We start from the raw sequence: 19,980 nt of genomic DNA, 5'->3' as shown, positions 1-19,980 counted from the left end.
AAAGCCATACAGAGGTAAATAGAGAAGGCTAAACAGAAGAAAAAACTGTATTATATTTGATTTTGTTAAGCGTGTGAGAAGCAAAAAACCATACCTGTTTAAGAGCAGCCTTCGCTTCTGCTGCTTCCGTTGACTCGATCACTGGGATTGAAGTTGGAGTCGAAGCTGGAAGGGAACCTGAGAGGCGCTTCGGGGTTGATGTCAGAGACACCTCCTCAGGCAAGATGCTTGAAGCTGAATTATACCAAGAAGAACATTTTGGAATCCACGCAGATTGTACGGAGTTCAGTGCCCTGAATTCACAACATCCCACTGAAGTCAGATAAGAGAAATCCTGACCCAAGGGGATCTAAAGGGATTTATAATTGGCTGAAGAATTGAACCCCCAAGCTCCCTTGTTTCAAACTAACAATCAAACCACTTGACCATTGTTGTGGCCCAGCAGGAGCCGTTGGAGCTGCCACCAGACTCCGACAGCGAGTGGCCCTATGAGTTGGCTCTGGAGGATGTGGAGGACCCTGGACAGGGTTCCGACTCCGAGCAGGGCGCAGAGAGGCTGGTTGGCCACCAGGTGGCGCCTGAGCCTTGGACCAGTGGGGAGGAGACGAGGGAGAGTGATCTGGACACCAGCAGTGAGTTGTTCCTGGATGCATGCCATCGAAGAGCTACTCAGCATCAGGAACAGTTGCGCAAGTACAGGAGGTAATTGCACTCAGCTGGTGGTCATTAAAAACTCACTGCTGACGTCAGGATCACACTCCCTTGTCTCCTCCCCACTGGTCCAAGCCTCAGGCGCCTCCTGGTGGCCAACCAGCCTCTCTGCGCCCTGTTCGGAGTCGGAACCCTGTCCAGGGTCCTCCACATCCTCCAGAGCCGACTCATAGGGCCCCTCGCTGTCAGAGTCTGGTGGCAGCTCCAACGGCACCTGCTGGGCCACAACAGCTAACCATGGTGAAAACCTACACTGTGGCTGATTTTAATGATTAAAAAGACTGGACAGGATCCCCCACCCCAAAACAATGAGGCAGTTCAGAAAAAAAATCAATAAAAGAATGTCTGCATCCCTGCCCAATTCTGACCTTGCAATGGAATGACAACTCCAGTCGTTTGGGCCAGCAAAATCCGATACATGTCACGCTGACGAACTATGGAATCTACAAGCTGCATCTGATGGCGGCGTGCCTCACGCAGCTTTTCTAGCTCAGTAATAGCTTCTCCAAGTTGATTCTGGAGCTCAGAAATCCTGTCATGGCAAGAAAAGGTTACTTATGACAACGTATAGAAATTACGGTGCCCAAATGGAGGAATGATTAAAAAAAAAAATAGGAATAAAATTGCACTAGTAGAATTTTGAATTTAGCTCCCCTAGTACACTGATTTTTTTGCTTATAAAACGGGCAGAAAAGTTTCTGAAAAAATGTTCAACGAACATATTTTTATTTCTGCCCATATTTCTTCATACTATTTTTTTTTTTACAGCGGGAGAGATCCTGAACACTGGATTAGCCCCATGCATTATAAATTTTACCGTTATTAATTTAGACCAGTGTTTCTCAACCTTGTCAACTTGAAGATGTCTGGACTTCAACTCCCAGAATTCCCCAGCCAGCATTCGCTGGCTGGGGAATTCTGGGAATTGAAGTCCGGACATCTTCAAGTTGACAAGGTTGAGAAACACTGATTTAGACAGCTCTTACAAAATTATTTTTTACTTGGACACCAATGTAAGTACTAATAGAACCTTGATTCTAGACACCAACTCCTGGTGTTCCAAATTCATGGTCAAAGCTGGAACATACTTAGAAGAAGTGGTTTCTTGTTCTTCTTTCTCCTTAGCCTCTCCCAACTCTCTAAGTGCTACCAAGAGGCGTTGGTTTTGCTGCTGAAGTTCCTCAATGTTTCTGTAGGAAACCAGGCGCTGACTTATCACTTCAGAAGAGCTGCTGATGTCTGCAGAACTGACTTCTTCATCATGGATGACATGATTACCTCGGGCCTCTTCAAGCTCCATCAATAATACCCTTATCTTTAGACAGAAGAATAGTTCATTCGCGTTATAGAACTTTTACTTTCCACCAAATAAATACATACCCTCCGTTCTTTCAAATTTACAGAGTATCATCCATTATCACACAAATCCATTTCCAGAATTACTCAAGTTTCATGAACATTTAGTTAGTGTAATTAAATCCTAACTACCTCCCACCATTCTTTTTTCCGGTGGTTGTGACATCCATTCTTCTCAAAACCATCTCCAAACTGGTCAAAATCATACCAACATTCAATCATTTTTGCAATCAAAATTTGGCAACGGGATTTCTAGGTGTTAAAGGCAAATGGGAGGCCTAGGAGCTATACATATATCCATCCTTGAGTTAAAGTAACCAAATATCAGACTATTTTAATTATTTTCCCTTTAGGTCAGGAACCAAATTATAGAACAAATAGGATAGGATTATTTATTCCTAGCTTTGTTGTCTTTCTATGTCTGTTTTCTTGTTTCTGAGCCTCTTTTGTTAAGTATTAGATGATCTCTTAGCCAGTCAAGCAGTTCATCTATATGTTTCATCCTCCTATGGAATATAGGAAATCTATTTTAACAAGCATCTGCTGGGGAGAACAGAGTAAAGCTATATACAAAGCTTGTACTAAAGAGCTCAACAGTTCCCATTTTACTACTGTATGGGAGGTTTACAGATATTCCAATTCAGAGGTGGGTTCCTGCCAGTTTGCACCTATTCGGTAGAACCGGTTCATCAAATCTACCGAACCGGTTAGAAGAGGTTCCACCAGTGGACCCGGAAAGCAGGCCACACCTACAGAAGAGGTTCCAAAATTTTTTGAAACCCACCACTGGTCCTTGGATATGATTATTCTACACTATCATGCTCATATTTATAAAACTCAGTGCCTCTGTGGAAGGTAAGGATGACTACTGCGTTTGTGGTGCAATCAGAACATTGCGTGTGTTGAAGTTGTTTTAACACAAACCGAAGATGCCTTTTGAAAAACAAGTTGACATCCTATTCTTATGCATGCCAGTGCTGTGTGTGAGGTAATTTAAGGTGGTTCTGACAAGTGTCGTCGGCATCTTCATATCCGGTCACATGGGCGGCAAGCCACTCCCATCCGGTCACATGGGCGGCAAGCCACTCCCACAAAGGAGGCCACACCCACACAGTAGGTTCGAACAATTTTTGAAACCCACCACTGTTCCAATTTCACAATAAAAAGCATTTATTTATAGGTACCGGTGTGCTGTTACAACTTCCATTAAGCAATGGGTAACAGGTTAAGAACCACCTGGATTTTCAAGTCATGTGGTTCAACAAGAAAGAACTAACCTGTTGTGAAAGATCTTTCACTTGAATTTCAAACCTCTGGTTCTCTCTTTCAAAGACAGAAGAATGTTTGTTTGCTTTATCAGCCTCGTCCTGCAAGCGCTGAATTTCCTGTAACCCAAAATCAAGCATGATTAAAACTAAAAAAATTGTTCAATGCTTTTGAAAATCTTAGTACTTGCAAACAATGAAGGAAAAAATAATGTATATCATTATTCATCACTCATGATGTGATCTTAACATATATGTTTGTATCAGTGGCAACGAATAGGTTCCTGGAAGTCAGTTTAACTCAGAGATCCCCAACCCCAATCTGCGGCCTGGTACTAGCTCACGGCCAGGGCTGCAGAAGTGACCGGAGAGTGCATGAAACTCCATTTGCACAAGCAATGTGCATGCGTGCAAAAACATCCCCTCCCTCCTCTGTTGCCAGCTCCTGGAGCCCGAAAGCTTGGGGACTGCTGGTTTAACTGACTTTTCGAAAGAGGAAAAAGGAAAGATATGTAAATGCTATATTAAGATTAGAACAAGCAAATTAAATCTCTCCATTGTTCTTCAGTCATGGTGATAACAGTTGCTCAACTATATAAAGAAGAAACTGCTCACAATCCTGTATAGCGTACAGGGAAAGTGATTATATTAATATCTTCGTAATGTCAGCTCATTCAAACCTACTACAGGCACTCCTCGATTTATGACCACAATTAGTTTAGTTTAGTTTATTTGTCTTGTATGCCGCCCACTCCCAAAGGACTCCGGGCTGCTCACAATAAACAAGGGAGGGGGGATAAATAGACAAAAACAACACTTTAAAAAAGACGCAACATTCACAATTTCCATGGGGCTGGATGTTTCACAAGCCCCCCGGCCTGCTGGAGCAGCCAGGACTTGGTGGCTTTGCGGAAGGCTGGGAGGGTAGTAAGGGTCCGGATCTCCACGGGGAGGTCGCTCCAGAGGGCCGGAGCTGCGACAGAGAAGGCTCTCCCCCGGGGAGTCGCCAGCCGACATTGGCTGGCGGATGGAATCCGGAGGAGACCTAACCTTTGAGATCTAATCGGTCTATGGGAGGTAATCGGCAGGAGGCGGTCTCTCAGGTACCCAGGTCCGATGCCATGTAGGGCTTTATAGGTAATGACCAGCACCTTGAAGCGGATCCGGAGACTAATGGGTAGCCAGTGCAGCTCGCGGAGGATAGGTGTGACGTGGGTGTACCTGGGTGCACCCACAATCGCTCGCACGGCTGCGTTCTGGACTAACTGAAGTCTTCGAACACTCTTCAAGGGCAGCCCCATGTAGAGCGTGTTACAATAATTACAATTGAGCGCGTTACAATTGAGCTGAAGACTACCTGTATTACTAATTAGTATGCTATGACAAATATCACTTACAAGTTTATTCTTTGTAATAAATTAGCATTACTTTTTTTTTTTTACTACATCACACGAATGTTCACTAAAATCATCTCAAAGTGGCTCATCTAAAATAAAAAATATCCCCTTAAACTTAATAAAATATTCAAATCCAAATAAGAGTAGTAATCAGATTGTTATTCAGAAGATGTGTTTTAAATTGCTTGTGGGATGCCAAGGGAAAAGCAGCACACATAAAGAAAGCATTTTACAGCTATAGAGCATCCAACAAGATAGCTTTTCAAGCTGTGGAGTTATATTAGATAGCAAGTTATATAGATAGCAAGGACACAGCCAACTAAAAAAGATGGCCTCAGAGTTTGGGAAGACTCTGAAATAGGAGCACATTCTGTCTAACCTATTATTTACATTACTCATCACCACAGGTCAATGTTTACATAATTAACAGGGAGGAAAAACAGCATAAGGAGCTGGACCATTTAGGTTATAAACTGATCCTCTGTTCCATATTTTTGTCTCATTCTTTTTTTTTTAATTAACATCTTTTATTTCATTTTCCTTTTCCTTTATACAATCACTTAAATACTGTGCAGTAAAAAAAAAAAGCAATAAACACAACTCATAACACTTCTATCCTTCATACACCCTTTCTTCTACCCCTCCAACTTTCATTTCTCCCCTCCAACAATCCCCTCTTCTACTTCCCCTCCCCCTCAACCATTCCTTTCTCCCCTTCCCACCATCTCACCCTCCTTACATTCCCTTCTCACTCCCTCTTAATTCCTCCCTCTTCTTTCCCTCTACTCCTCACTTCGGTGTATTTTTACTATTCATTGGTCTATTCGTTTTGTAATTTACACTAAAATTATAAGAAAAACAAATTTAAAGGAAAGGGAAAAAAAGAAAGAGAGAGAAAAAAAAGCAACAGTATCCAAGTGCATTCATTGTTTTAAAAATTGAGTCTACATTTCCACCCTCCCCCCCTCTCCCCCATGAACCCCCTTCCCAGACCCCCTTCCGACTTCCCAGATCCCATTCCCGACATCGTTCCTTATCAAGCAAAGTCTGGAGTATATTGAAACCAAATAGATTTTTGTCTCATTCTTGACAAACGAATTACAGAAGAATTTTAAGGAATCCTCAGACAATATGCCACCCAATCACTGAAATCACACATATGGGTGGTAATACCATAAGCTGCACTGCTTGTTAAGATAAACACAAATATACTATGTATGACCAAGAAGCAAATTTGCCAGGAACAATGTTAGCGTTTGTATCTGTATGCATATATACATTCTTATTTACGAAACTCTTAAATCTGAAACCTCTACATGAAGTTTGAAATGTTAACCATCCACTGAAAGCAGCATTTTCTTTATTGCAAAGTACAGGTCTAATCCCCCAAATCTGTTTTCTGTTATCATTTTCTTACATTCTACACATCCTTCATCAAATTTTGCTCTGAAATCAGAAGCTGGTGAATTGCAATAGCAATAGCAGTAGACTTATATACCGCTTCATAGGGCTTCCAGCCCTCTCTAAGCGGTTTACAGAGTCAGCGTATCGCCCCCAACAATCTGGGTCCTCATTTTACCCACCTCGGAAGGATGGAAGGCTGAGTCAACCTTGAGCCGGTGAGATTTGAACCGCTGATCTAGCAGTAGCCTGCAGTGCTGCATTTAACCACTGCGCCACCTTGGCTCTTTTGCAAATGAAAAATAGTTTATTGCTGAAAAACAGTGTGGGATCCTGGAGCACCTTTGTTACATTTTGTGTCTGAACTTCCTTTAAGTCTTATACCGACCTTCATAGCTTGCTCAAGTTTAGCAGAAAGGCTGGCCACAGCCTTTTGGGAGCGTTCGTATTCTTCCCGCTGACGCTTCAGAATGGGTGCCTTGGCTTCCACCTCCTGCACTATTTCATCCAAATATTTATTGATCCTCTTGTTCTCCAATTTTTCCAACAGCAGCTGATCTTGAGCTTCTACGTAGGCATTGTAAAGCTGTGGTGAACAAATCGAAATAGTCAATAATCCTGTCCAACTTTTTTATCAAAAAAACAAAACAAAACCGGAGAACTTTGCAATGTTATCATTCAGTTATGTGTTTGAGTGGCTTCACCCTCCTATATAATCAATCTGGACTTCTTAAGCTTTCCTAACAGCCTATACACAGAGAGAAAGAATCTAAAAAAAAAAAGTAACAAATAATTTGTCCAAAATGAATTAAAGTACTTCTGTAAATTATAATCCAGTTTTAAATATTAGTAAGGAACACATTTCTTATTAAAGAACACATTTATACATATACATACACACACACACACACACAGACACACACATATTCTTCCTTTTTCTATGTGGATTATATGGCCAGGGATATCATATGAGGATAATCCCAAATACTACTTGTTGTGGCCCAGCAGGAGCCGTTGGAGCTGCCACCAGACTCCGACAGCGAGGGGCCCTATGAGTCGGCTCTGGAGGATGTGGAGGACCCTGGACAGGGTTCTGACTCCGAGCAGGGCGCAGAGAGGCTGGTTGGCCACCAGGAGCCGCCTGAGCCTTGGACCAGTGGGGAGGAGACAAGGGAGAGTGTTCCTGACGTTAGCAGTGAGTTGTTTCTGGATGCCTGGCACCGAAGAGCTAATAGGCGTCAGGAACAGTTGCGCAAGTACAGGAGGTAATTGCACTCAGCTGGTGGTCATTAGGCTCCTCACCAGACTATAAAAGGACTGCTTGTGCACACGCCCTTCTTGCAGAAGTCAACACCGGAACTAATGTTGAAGAACATTATTGTGAGCCCGGCAGGCTGGATTGCTGCCACAGCTTATCTGTGCTGGATTGCTGCCCAAGCTTGTCTGTGCCGGTTTGTTGCCAAGGACCTGTCTGTCTGTTCATTAAATGCTGTAACTTATCTTTGGCTATATACTCTTCCTTTTTCTATGTGGATTATATGGCCAGGGATATCATATGAGGATAATCCCAAATACTACTTATTGACATTGAAAAGAAATTTCTGTTTAAACACTATTCTTGTGAATGTTGTCACCATCAAAATACATGAACTTGTAAAGAGGACAAATATCATTCATTTAATTCCCACCTCAGTTAATTTCATACCAGGCTTGACCACTTTTGCAACAGCGGCAGCTGTAGGCGACATAGCTGCCAGCTCATCCTCTGAAAGTATGGCTCCTGGAAGAGATGAAGGCCACAGCACATTTCTAAAAGGTGGTCATTTTATGTAACAAGCGATCAAATTAAACAATCTTCCTCTCAACAGATTTTTAGCATATTAACTGTGCTCTATTAACCCCAAACAACACAAGAATGAGCCCAAGATTTCCAAACCCTTTGTATGCTCATTCCAAATACTGGTTAGGTTTAATGAGGGTTCATTTAAGGAAAATCTCAAAGTTGAATATCAAAAAGGTTGCCCATGATTGACAATAACTAGAAGCTCTTGGGCAACACGATATAACTTAACTATATTAACCAAAAGCTTCTGAACTTCTGGCTGTACAATAGAAGTTCGAAAAAAAGAGCACCTTTGTCCAGAAAGAAGCCAAGAGCACTTCATGAAACAATCTATCGTTTGAATGAAGACGTTTAGGAAACTACAGACTCCACTTATTAGAACTATTCCATAGTCTCGATTCAAAGAGGAAAGAGTGATATTGTATTTGATTTGAGGAGGTATGTCTTTGCTCATGGTACAGTCCAAATCATCTCTTCCCCTTGAAATACAGATCTTTGCATAGCCTTACTCAGAGGTCAAGCTCACTTGCACTGTTTCAATTAATATAATTCTTGCAAGGTACAAATTGAGATTAGCAATTAGCAAATTCACACCAAGGACAGTAATTTGTTTTTCAAAGCATTTTTTTGTTATTTCATTTTTAGTACTACAATCATTTATACTACAATGAAATCAGCTAATCCGTTAATGGTAATGTTGAATGCTCCAAATTTTAAACTGTCCGTTCCCTATAAGTTACCGGACCTTTTCGCTTGGTAGCCGAAACGAGATCATTTGCATTGTCCAACTCTTTCTCCAACTTGCTAATCTTCTCCTTCAGTTCTTTTTCAACTGTAGCCTTCGTTTGCTCCATCTCAGCCAAACGATCCTGTGTTTCTTTGTTAGCTGAGAATGGCAGGAAAAATACATTAGCAACAAGATGCATGTTCTATGCAAGATCATGTGATTGAGGACAATAAGGCAGCTACTTCCACTTTAGTAACCCACTTCAGATTATTATTGGCAACGAAGACACAATATATATATATATATACAGACTTGCATTGCCCAAACAGTATCTTCCCTCTTCCCAAGGCAAACAGCAAATATCTTTTGAAAGTGAGCAAGCCAAGAAGCAAAATACATATAATGTAAGGCGAACAGATGAAATAGCTAGCATTTGTTAATGGAAAAGGAATGTTATGATGTTTGTGGCTATGACTTGCTTTTTCTATTTCTATTTCTATTTATTAAATTTATAGGCCGCCCAATCCCGGAGAACTCCGGGCGACTTACAGAAATAAGAATATTAAGAAAGATTAAAAGTAAATAAAACACAGCAGATTAAAAAAGACACAACATGCACCCAATCAAAGGGGGGCTGGATCTCAATCCAGAGGTCAACAGCCCCAGGCCTGCCGGAATAGCCAGGTTTTAATAGCTTTTCGGAAGGCCATGAGAGTGGGTAGGACCCGGATCTCTGGGGGTAGCTCATTCCATAGGGCCGAAGTGGCAACAGAGAAGGCCCTACTCCGAGGCGTCACCAGCTGACATTGTCCAGCTGATGGCACCCAGAGAAGGCCCATCCTGTGCGATCTTATCGGTCTTAGGAAGGTGTGCGGCAGAAGACAGTCTCGTAGATATCCGGGTCCTAGGCCATGTAGGGCTTTAAAGGTAATAACCAGCACCTTGAAGCGTGCCCGGAGACCAATAGCAAGTTTTTGTGACTATAGGATTGGGGAAGAGTTGGGAAACTTTTTTTCAACTTAAAGCCAACACTGATTTTTAAAATGTTGCTTTATTGCCATTTTAGACAGTAACAACCACTATGACAAGCCATATTTTGGCAAAATATAAAGAGTGACTTATTTCATATTGCCCTTCTTTGGCATACTTGTAACTCGGGGGCCGAGGCTTGATTGTCAACAAATGTTAATTGGCAGTTTGCAGAAAGCACGAAGGAGAAGCGACAAAGCCTCAATCGAAATTCTAAATTCTTCCTATCGATACCCTTACCTTCACCAGCCTCTTTGAGAAGTTTGTGCAGCTCCTCCACTGCCTGAGTCAACTCATTGCTCTTCGCTTCCAAGTCATCCGCAGCACTCTAAAAACAAAAGTATTGTTAACTGAGCCAGGAGAATAAGTCATATTTATTAAGAAAAATGTGCAGTTCTTTAAAAGCTAAAGCCTATGGAAGTGGACAAATGTTGAAAACCTGTAAGCGACTGCTGGGAATATGAAGTAAAATTTGTGGGTTCCTGCCGGTTCGCACCAGTTCGGTAGAACCGGTTCGTCAAATCTACCGAACCGGTTAGAAGAGGTTCCACCAGTGGACCCGGAAAGCAGGCCACACCCACAGAAGAGGTTCCAAAATTTTTTGAAACCCACCACTCACACACACACTCACACACAGAGAGAAAGATAAAGAAAGGAAGACAGAAAGAAATAAAAAAGAAAAAAAAAGAAAAAGTGAGAGAGAGATGAAAGAAAAAAAGGAAAAAGGGACAGAGAGAAAAAAGGAAGGGGAGAGAGAGAGAAAGAGAGAGAGAGAGAAAACACATGGCTGGCAAGCCACTCCCACCAGGTCACATGGCCGGCAAGCCACTCCCACAAAGGAGGCCACACCCACAGAGTAGGTTCGAAAAATTTTTGAAACCCACCACTGATTTGTACAATATAAAAATCATGGCCCCAGTTTGCTGATCCAAACTGCCTCCTCACAGGACTACCCTTTTCTAAATACAGAAGATGAAATCATGAACAAATAGTGAAATCATACCTTGTATAAATTAGATAACTTGATATGGGCGTTTAGTTCATTGTGGAATCTCTCTTCCATACTAGCTTGCTGCTCTTTTGCCTAAAAAGTGAACATACGTATTTAGTTAAATCTCTAAAGTTTGAAACAAATTAAAAATGAAACAACCAAGACATTCTTATACTCCTAAAACAATTCAATACTTTAAAAATCCTGAATAATTTAAAATGGAATAAAGCGGGGGCATGAAACTCGCGGCCCGCAGGCCAAATGCGTCACTTGCTAGCCCCGCCCCATTTAGTGAAGGGGGGGGGAGTTCCGCTACATCATGTGAAGAACGCTGTGACGATGCAAGTTTGACATCCCTGGAATAAAGGATAAAATCCTTAACACTAGCAACATGAGTTAGTTTTCAATTAAATTTCCACCAATTGTTGCTTCCATGTATTCCGAAATGTCATAGTACGTAGATAGATATTATCTAAGTATACCATAGATTTCACTGCATTTTTCAAAGTACAGATAGTCCTCACTGGATTGGCAACTCCGTCACTAAGCAATAAGTCATAAAGGGAAATGTCACATGGCTGCACCAACTTATGTTAGTTCAAGCTGTGGTATTTATTTAAGTATTTAATAAATTTATAGGCCGCCCAATCCCGAAGGACTCCGGGCGGCTTACAGAAATACATTTTTTTTAAAAAAAATAAAGAATTAAAAATAGAGAAAAAACAGATTAAAACAGATTAAAAGATCACTTCATGCACTCAATCTAGGCGGGGCTGGACCTCATTCATGAGATCAACAGCCCCAGGCCTGCCGGAATAGCCAGGTTTTGGTGGCCTTTCGGAAGGCCATGAGAGTGGGAAGGATCCGGATCTCTGGGGGTAGATCGTTCCACAGGGTCAGAGCGGCTACAGAGAAGGCCCTCCCCCGGGGAGCCGCCAGACGGCATTGTCTGGTCGACGGCACCCGGAGAAGGCCCACCCTGTGTGATCTTATCGGCCGTTGGGAGGTATGCGGCAGAAGACGGTCTCGCAGATATGGTTGTGGTTAAGTGAATCATCACATGATCACAACTTACAACTTCCCGCTGGCTTCCCCATTGTCTTTGCTTAGTGGAAGCCCAGCTGTGAAGGTTGCAAATGACAATTAAGAGCCCAGACGATGCAGCGACCATCGTAAATGCATGCCAGTTGTCAAATGCCCGAAATGCGATCATATGATTTGAGGAGCTGTGATGGATGCAACATCAAGGACTGGTCTTAAACCTCCTTTTCCAGCACTGTCATAATTTCAAAGTTACTGAACAAGGGGTCAGTAAGCAAGGACTACCTTTATATGTATAATTCAGGAAACTACTAAAACATTTCACCTCCGAGACTATATATGTTTTTCCTTGGGGGAAAAATTACTGGTGATGTTTAAAAGATCCTTTACAGGAAAATTATAAATGGGAGCAAAATTTGGTTGCTAAAAAAAGTTCAAACAAAGCAATTATATGTACCTCTTTTAATTTTTCCAAAAGATCTTCCACATGTTTTTGTAGATTGCTATTAGATTGTTTCAGTCCAGTGACTTGTTCTTCCAGTCTGGAAACCTAGATGTGTGACACAAGATAATAGCAATAGCAGTTAGACTTATATACCGCTTCATAGGGCTTTCAGCCCTCTCTAAGCGGTTTACAGAGTCAGCATATCACCCCCACAGTCTGGGTCCTCATTTCACCCACCTCGGAAGGATGGAAGGCTGAGTCAACCTTGAGCCGGTGAGATTAGAACCGCTGAACTGCAGACAACAGTCAGCTGAAGTGGCCTGCAGTACTGCACCCTAACCACTGCGCCACCTCGGCTCTTAAGATAAACATGAATAATTCTTGTTCTTAGATGTATGGTTTTTCAAAGTTGGAAGGCGAGAATATTAACAATGAATTAGAATACTTTATGCGCAAGAAACATTTCCAACTGTGACTTTGATTACATTTGCTACAATAAAAGCAGGTTAAAAGGAGTCTACGAGCCCAGCACCCGGTCTGCCATAGTAATATTGACTGATTGAAAATTGATTTCCTCTACCTCCTCTTTCTTGTTCTCCACGCCATATTTGAGGTCCAAGATTTCAGTTCCTTTTTCTAGAACAAGGACCAAAAGCTCATCTGTTTTTGCCTTCAATTCAGTATTCAGCCAAGTGTTCTGATTCTGTAACAGTTCCTTTTCTTGTTCCCACCTCTGCTCACGATGCTGTAAGTATAATTTTAAAATATACGTAATATATTTATTCCATATTTTTATGAAAAGCTAAAGTTGCTCAAAGACATACTACAATATAGAACGGAAGTTCTGTCAAGATATATTTGGGGCACTTCATATCAATCAAGCCTGTGTAGTTTCTTAATAGTATTTTGTAGGTACTGTACGGAAAGATATCCAACTGAACTCAATAGCACTTGATTCACCCATATAATGATGTCTGATGCTTAACTAATTCAGTAAACTATGATTAGTAATACTTTGGACTATTTATGAATGTATCAATGAGGATTAAAGTATTCTTAAGTATGCATATAGCTCAAATAAACTATTCAAACACAATCCTGCTGTGACTTCTACCTATTTTTTAAATTTTGAATTTGTCTGTCTACCTTATAGCAATAGCAGTTAGACTTATATACCGCTTCATAGGGCTTTCAGCCCTCTCTAAGCGGTTTAAAGAGTCAGCATATTGCCCCCAACAACAATCCAGGTCCTCATTTTACCCACCTCGGAAGGATGGAAGGCTGAGTCAACCCTGAGCCGGTGAGATTTGAACCGCCGAACTGCCGAACTAGCAGTCAGCTAAAGTAGCCTGCAGTACTGCACTCTAACCACTACGCCACCTCGGCTCTCTCTTATGCTAGTTGCAGGCAGTCCTACCCCTTCTCTGTAGCTTTTGTTCTCTAAGAACAAGCTACTGAGATTCAGTGGCACACAGGCATTCTGGATACAAAAAGGAAAAGCAAAGCAGGAATTTAAGCTTCTGAAAATATTAATGTGCCTAATTAAAAAAAAAAACCAAATGAAAAGGAAAGAAGCGAAATCATAGGGCCCACAATTTCAAAACTATGCCCTCTGGTATCGTCACATCACTGCTATTAAGCTTTTTAGAAATGGAGGAAATGTCACAAAATGCTCAGTTTCCCAGAACATAACACGCTTCAATTGTGAGAGAATAGGATGCTTAGAAATATCTATAAGTTTTAAGAAGGAATAACTGAAATAAGATGTTAGAATTGCAATAACCTCCTGTCCGCGCGAACAAAGGATGTCTCACTAACCACTCCCCAATACTTACTTTTACAGAAAGGGATGATGTCTGAAGCTCATCTAGTTTTAACTGAAGCTCTATTTTTGCCGTATTTGTTGCTGTGAGTTTCTCATTCAGACGTTTAACATCCTCTGTAAAAAAAGAACACAAATAAGATCCATCAAGACGATGTTAAAATGCCCAAAGTGAGACAACACAACCGATGTTAAAATCAACTTTCCTAAATTGAAACTGACCCAGTTTATAACTTATTGGTTACTTTTTGTGACATTTATTTTGGACCGTGCTCCTTTTTCAGGCTTCACATTAGATGCCTATCCGCTGAGATTTAACCACCAAGATATCATTCATTAACCTGGGCTTCCAAAGGAAAATCTCTCTCGATCACTTTCCCACATACTGCCCTCATCCTCAACAATCAAAGCAACTTCTTGAGTGTTTCCTTCAACAGAATCAGTAAGCAGTTCACTGCCTAAGGAAGAGAGGAAAGGCATCTCACATCTCTCCAAAGTGTTTCACTTTGAAGATTTTACTCCCGGTGTATTTATTTACAGGATTTGTATGCCACGTCAATTCTAAACGTGTTGCTTCTTTTCTGGCAGAAATAATTGGGTACAAAAAAGCATCCATTTGTGCAAGCCAGAATTTTGGGGTGGGGGGGGGAGGGAGGGTGGATGCCTACTTGGATTTATGAGGCACCTATCACCCCAGGTGATTATCAGAGAGGTCTTTCTGGGTGGCAATGTACAAAAAGAACATCCTGTAGCAGGCAGTGGTGGGATTCAGCCAGTTCGCACCTATTCGGGAGAACCGGTTGGTAACTTTCTAAGCAATTCGGAGAACCGGTTGTTGGAAGAAATCTCCTTTTGTTTTTTTCCACTTTACGGGGCTAATCCTGTAAGGAAGGCAGGAAGGAAAAATTCTGGTGCTGTTCCTAGCCTCATCTTTATTGCTCTGCTTACAGAAACTGCCTCTCCGGTTAACCCTTATTACCATTGTAACAACTTAGGCGAAGCGCCCATCGACCTGAGTGACATTGACTTGGCCACGCCCACATAATCACATGACCACCGAGCCCCGCCTACCCAGCTGGTCATTAGGGCAGAGAACTGGTTGGTAAATTATTTGAATCCCACCATTGGTAGCAGGTCATGTAAAACTGTTGATAACAACTGCAGCCATGAAAAAAAAGACAGTTGACTCTCTCATTCTTTGCCGCTCTTGTTGCTAGATTAAAACACATCCTTGCATAGAAGAGATTTCTGTCCATTAAGAAACAAGTCAGCTTCTGTATTCCCGGTTTTATTTATACTGGTATGGCAGTTTGATTTAATAATATCTCTACTAATTCATTTTCACGCCAGCTCAAAAGAGGAATGAAATCTCCTATTCGGTCCTGACAAGCCTCCATATATTTCCAGGGAAGGCATCATGTTTAATACAATTAGTTTCGATGCTAAATGCTTAACTGAATAGCAATTATGTGAACCTCAATACTTTTCTATATGCAAATGTGCAAAATTATTGATATTGATAACTTCTTTTATTTATGGAGATTCTCACTCATCCTGATTATGGTTGCCCCAGAGGTGATTTTTTTTTCAAGAGGCAGCTGACTTTCTGGTGTTTTTTTCCTCCCTTTGAAGACATTTTTTCTTCTCACCCAAGAAGCTTCTTCAGCTCTGAATGTCTTCAAAGAGGAAAAAAAACACCCAGAATGTAAACAAAAAAAAACAAGAAACTCCAATTGCCTCTTGGAAGAAAAAATAGTACCTTTGGGACAACTTCTTTTATAGCTTTATACTGCATTTGTTTGCATTTTTGTCTGTAATTTTTATTATTTATTTATTTATATTTCAAGGTGGTAGTTTGAGCAGTATTTCATAGGAAGACATGGTTTATTATTTCATTATTTTCTTTTATTATTTTTACATTTTTATATTCGTGTAAGCTGCTTGAGTAGCCATGGGCGAGGGGGCAATATCAATTTTCTAAAATAAGTAAATAAATTTATTTATTTATTTATTAGACTTATATACCGCTTCATAGGGCTTTCAGCCTTCTCTAAACGGTTTACAAATTTTTTTTTTAGCAAATTGAGTCAGCAACTTGCCCCCACAGTCTGGGTCCTCATTTCACCCACCTCGGAAGGATGGAAGGCTGAGTCGACCTTCGAGCCGGTGAGATTAGAACTGCCGAACTTCAGATAACAGTCAGCTGAAGTGGCCTGCAGTACTGCACCCTAACCACTGTGCCACCTCGGCTCTTATTTATTAAATATTATTTCACCTGACATTATATTCAGTAAACATCAAGTTCACTCGTGGTTGGTCTCTAGTAGTTAGCTCAAAAAAGTATTACAACTTCTTAAAACTGTTACCAACTCCCACTGTCAGTTTAATATCTGTGCTCTAAGTTCTTTTTAAGTCAATAAAGATTGAGACAGTCTTACAATACCGTGGCACGACAAAACCTCGCTCGTCAAAATAGCAGTGATAAAATCGCGTCGCTAAAGCCGCGACGTCATCACCGCCGCGACAACAGAAGGGCGCTTTAAAACAGCGCGGCGGCAGAAAGCGGATTTAAATTAAGGTAAGGGTTAGGATTAGGTTTAGGGGTTTGTTTTAGGGTTAGGTTTAGGTTTAGGGTTAGGTTAGGGTTAGGTTTAGGATGCTGAGTGCTTGGGAATGCGCGGATTTGCCCTCCGCAATTATGTCATCGCGGTAGGGTCGCGGTTTTCCTTAGCGCTTTGAACGGCGCGAATTAGTCTTCGCGCTTATGTCTCCGCGGATAAGGGCTTCGCGGATTCGTGGTGGAACCTTACAACACAGCCTTTTACCATTTAAATGTTCCAGTTCTTGAGCTCTTCTTTCACTCGTTCGGACTAAATCTCTCTTCTCTGCTTCCAATTCTTCTTTTGCTCTGGTGAGCTGACTCTAAACAAAAAGGAAAAAAGAATAGATTTATTCTCTATCATTTCTGAGGGCAGAATCAGAAGCCAAAGGACAAAACCACCAGCAATTAGGTGTAGATTTGAGATCTAGAAACCATTCTTGATTGAATAAGCTGTCAGCTAATACAACATAAAATAGCAAGTTCACCATTGCTGAAGCAGAAACTGAATAATCATCTGTCCAATAGTTATGCATTGAGCAGATTGGATTTGTGTTTCAAGATCCTGTCAGGTCCTAAAGAGGTATAAGATACCAATATTGCACTAGTTATTGCAAAAGCAACTTCATTATTATTGCTGATGTTCTCCAGTAACCCCAGAGTTATTGTTGTGGGGGAAATAGGAGAAGGGAAGAATATTAAGTAGGCACACTGCCTTGAGTTATTTAAAAAAAAATACAGACAGGATAAAAATATACAAAATAGACACAAATTACAATTCTGAATGCTTCTTGTCAGCATCCATACCTGTATGCCCACATTGTTATCTTGAGCAACTTCCAGTTCCTTGTTTTTCTCAGTGAGCTTCTTCAATTCCTCATCTGTAGAGTGTTCAAAAGATTAGATTAGATTAGATTACTTTATTTGTATGCCGCCCTTTTCCCTGAGGGGACTCAGGGCGGCTCACAATTCAAGGGGAGGGAAGGACAAACAAGTTACAAAAATGAAGACAATACATCGTTAAAAAGCACAACAGTCATACTATTCGAGTGGGGTTGAAGTCTTTAGCCCCAGGCCTGTCGGGACAGCCAGGACTTAAGGGCTACGCGGAAGGTCTGGAGGGTGGTGAGGGTACGAACGAGGGAGTTCGTTCCAAAGGGTTCCAAAGGAGCGGCCACCGAGAAGGCTCTCCTCCGGGTAGTTGCCAGTCGACATTGGCCGGCTGATGGGATTCGGAGGAGGCCTAATCTATGGGATCTTATTGGCCTAGTGGAGGTAATTGGCAGTAGGCGGTCTCTCAAGTACCCAGATCCAATACCATGAAGGGCTTTGTAGGTGACAAAAGGAAGGCTATTCTCACTTTTGTATGACAATAAACCATTTAATAGCAACCCCATGACCAAACAATACCCTTTCCTATCCCAGGAATACTCAGACCTAAGATTCTTAAACATCTATGGTACTGAAATCAGAAAACCGCTGCCTAATCGTTTCAAATATGCCTCAATCACAAATAAACTATATAATTAAAAAAAAAAAAAAGCTCTTTCCATTATAAAATCCCCATGCTGGTTTGTGTAATTTTAAAGGTATGCCGGAAGCCACCTTCTTTTTATATCAGCCTATTGAAGGACAACAGCTGGGCTCCAGAAGTTGGGAATGCCCCAAACACTGGAAGTCTTTAAGATGTTGGATAGCCCTTTGTCTGAAACGGTATAGGGTTTCCTGCCTAGGCAGGGGGTTGGACTAGAAAACCTCCAAGGTCCCTTCCAACTCTGCTATTGCATTGTATTTATTGTAAAAAAATAGCTTTAGTACTTATTTTTTCAGTCTTCATTCCTAATACCTTGAACAGTAAGTGGTATAAAATGATTGGAATCATAAAGAAATAGCACATTGTTCATTTCCTAAAACAAAGCTTTTCAGTATTTGTCTTAAATTTCATAGAGACATATAACTACACTAATATTATTTTGTGACCCATTAAACAAAGTTATACTTACTAAGCTTGGTGAGCTCTTCCCGGAGATTCTGACATTCCTGTGTTTCATTAACAAGCCTCTCCTGACTTTGAGCCAGTCGTTTTTCAACTTCAAAGTATTGTTGCTCTGCAAAAACACCCATTAATACACTTCAGTATTATCCCTTGCAGGAAAAAAATAAATAAAAATGTAACCTTTGCCCCTTTGGTCTAGTGGTTAAGACATCAAGCTAGAAACTAGGAGACTAGGAGTTCTAGTCTCGCCTTAAGCATGAAAACCAGCTGGGTGACTTTTGGCCTAGGAAGAGGAAGAAGGATCAGATGTATTTGCCACCTTCTTTCTCTATCAAACTGTATCCACATCAGCTCTGACATTACAATCAAGGAAGTTGAACACATCTATGTCAGTACAGTATGTGTAGGATTACTTCTTAAATTGATTTCAATGAAATTGTTAAGATAATCAAAGAGCCAGCAACCTTTGGTAGCCTCATATTTATATAAGAGTCCCCTTCGGGGGAAAAGGGCGGCATATAAATATAATAAATGAAATAAATGAAATAAGCAATGAATATTGTATAATACTCAGCCACAAACCAAACTAATGACTTGTTTGGAATTTAGAGTTAAAGGCGACAAGACATAGTTATAAAAAATTCTGATATGGGGGGGAAAGCCTGAGCACAGTTAACACATCTATTCAGATCTTCGTAACGTTAAGACCACAACTGAAGCCAAAATTTTATGTTGCTAAGTGCGACGTTTGTTAAACGAATTTTGCCCCATTTCATGACCTTTCTTGCCACAGCTGTTAAGTCAATCATTGCAATTGTTAAGTTAGTAACATAAAATTAGTAAACTGATATTGGCTTCCCTATTGACTTTGCTTGTAAGGTCACAAAGATTACATGATCCTTGGACACTGCAACTATTATAAATATAAATCGATTGCCAAACGGCTAAATTTTGATCACATAACCATAAGCATGCTGCAATGGTCATAAAGTGTGAAAAACAGTCATGCTACTTTTTTCAGTGCCAATATAACTTTGGTCACTAAATGAACTTTTACAAGTCAAAGACTACCTATATAAATCTTTACATTTTGAAAATGTAAAGCTTTTGAGGATGGATATTGAATCTTAAACTAATGGCTAATAATGGCGATTGGTACTTTTTGGATGTAGGTATTTTTTAATTAAATGAAAGTTGGTGATACATTCAAAAATCTAATACAGTACACTTTAATCAACAATAAGATGGAGAAGCCTGTATTTCAGTAACATCTGGAGTCCTGCAAATTGTCCCTGCTCTAAATAGTAGATAATAATTTGCAACATTGCTAGGAATGTGTGAATATTCTTTAGAACTT

At 40.8% G+C, this 19,980-nt stretch overlaps 1 protein-coding gene across 1 annotated transcript in view; it reads right to left on the bottom strand.

The window, feature by feature from the left end:
- The window catches only part of TPR (translocated promoter region, nuclear basket protein), a 75,683-nt gene that overhangs the window by 53,144 nt on the left and 2,559 nt on the right, over positions 1 to 19,980 (bottom strand). The window contains 15 exon segments of the mRNA XM_032226351.1: positions 95 to 234; positions 1,080 to 1,243; positions 1,800 to 2,026; positions 3,345 to 3,452; positions 6,519 to 6,716; positions 7,819 to 7,910; positions 8,719 to 8,859; positions 9,970 to 10,057; positions 10,733 to 10,813; positions 12,219 to 12,311; positions 12,787 to 12,951; positions 14,042 to 14,145; positions 16,854 to 16,950; positions 17,435 to 17,508; positions 18,631 to 18,735. Coding sequence (XP_032082242.1) covers positions 95 to 234; positions 1,080 to 1,243; positions 1,800 to 2,026; positions 3,345 to 3,452; positions 6,519 to 6,716; positions 7,819 to 7,910; positions 8,719 to 8,859; positions 9,970 to 10,057; positions 10,733 to 10,813; positions 12,219 to 12,311; positions 12,787 to 12,951; positions 14,042 to 14,145; positions 16,854 to 16,950; positions 17,435 to 17,508; positions 18,631 to 18,735 — 1,877 coding nt within the window.

Source organism: Thamnophis elegans, chromosome 11 (assembly GCF_009769535.1).
Source record: "Thamnophis elegans isolate rThaEle1 chromosome 11, rThaEle1.pri, whole genome shotgun sequence".
Taxonomy (NCBI): Eukaryota; Metazoa; Chordata; class Lepidosauria; order Squamata; family Colubridae; genus Thamnophis; species Thamnophis elegans.
This window is presented reverse-complemented; position numbering and strand designations above follow the sequence as displayed.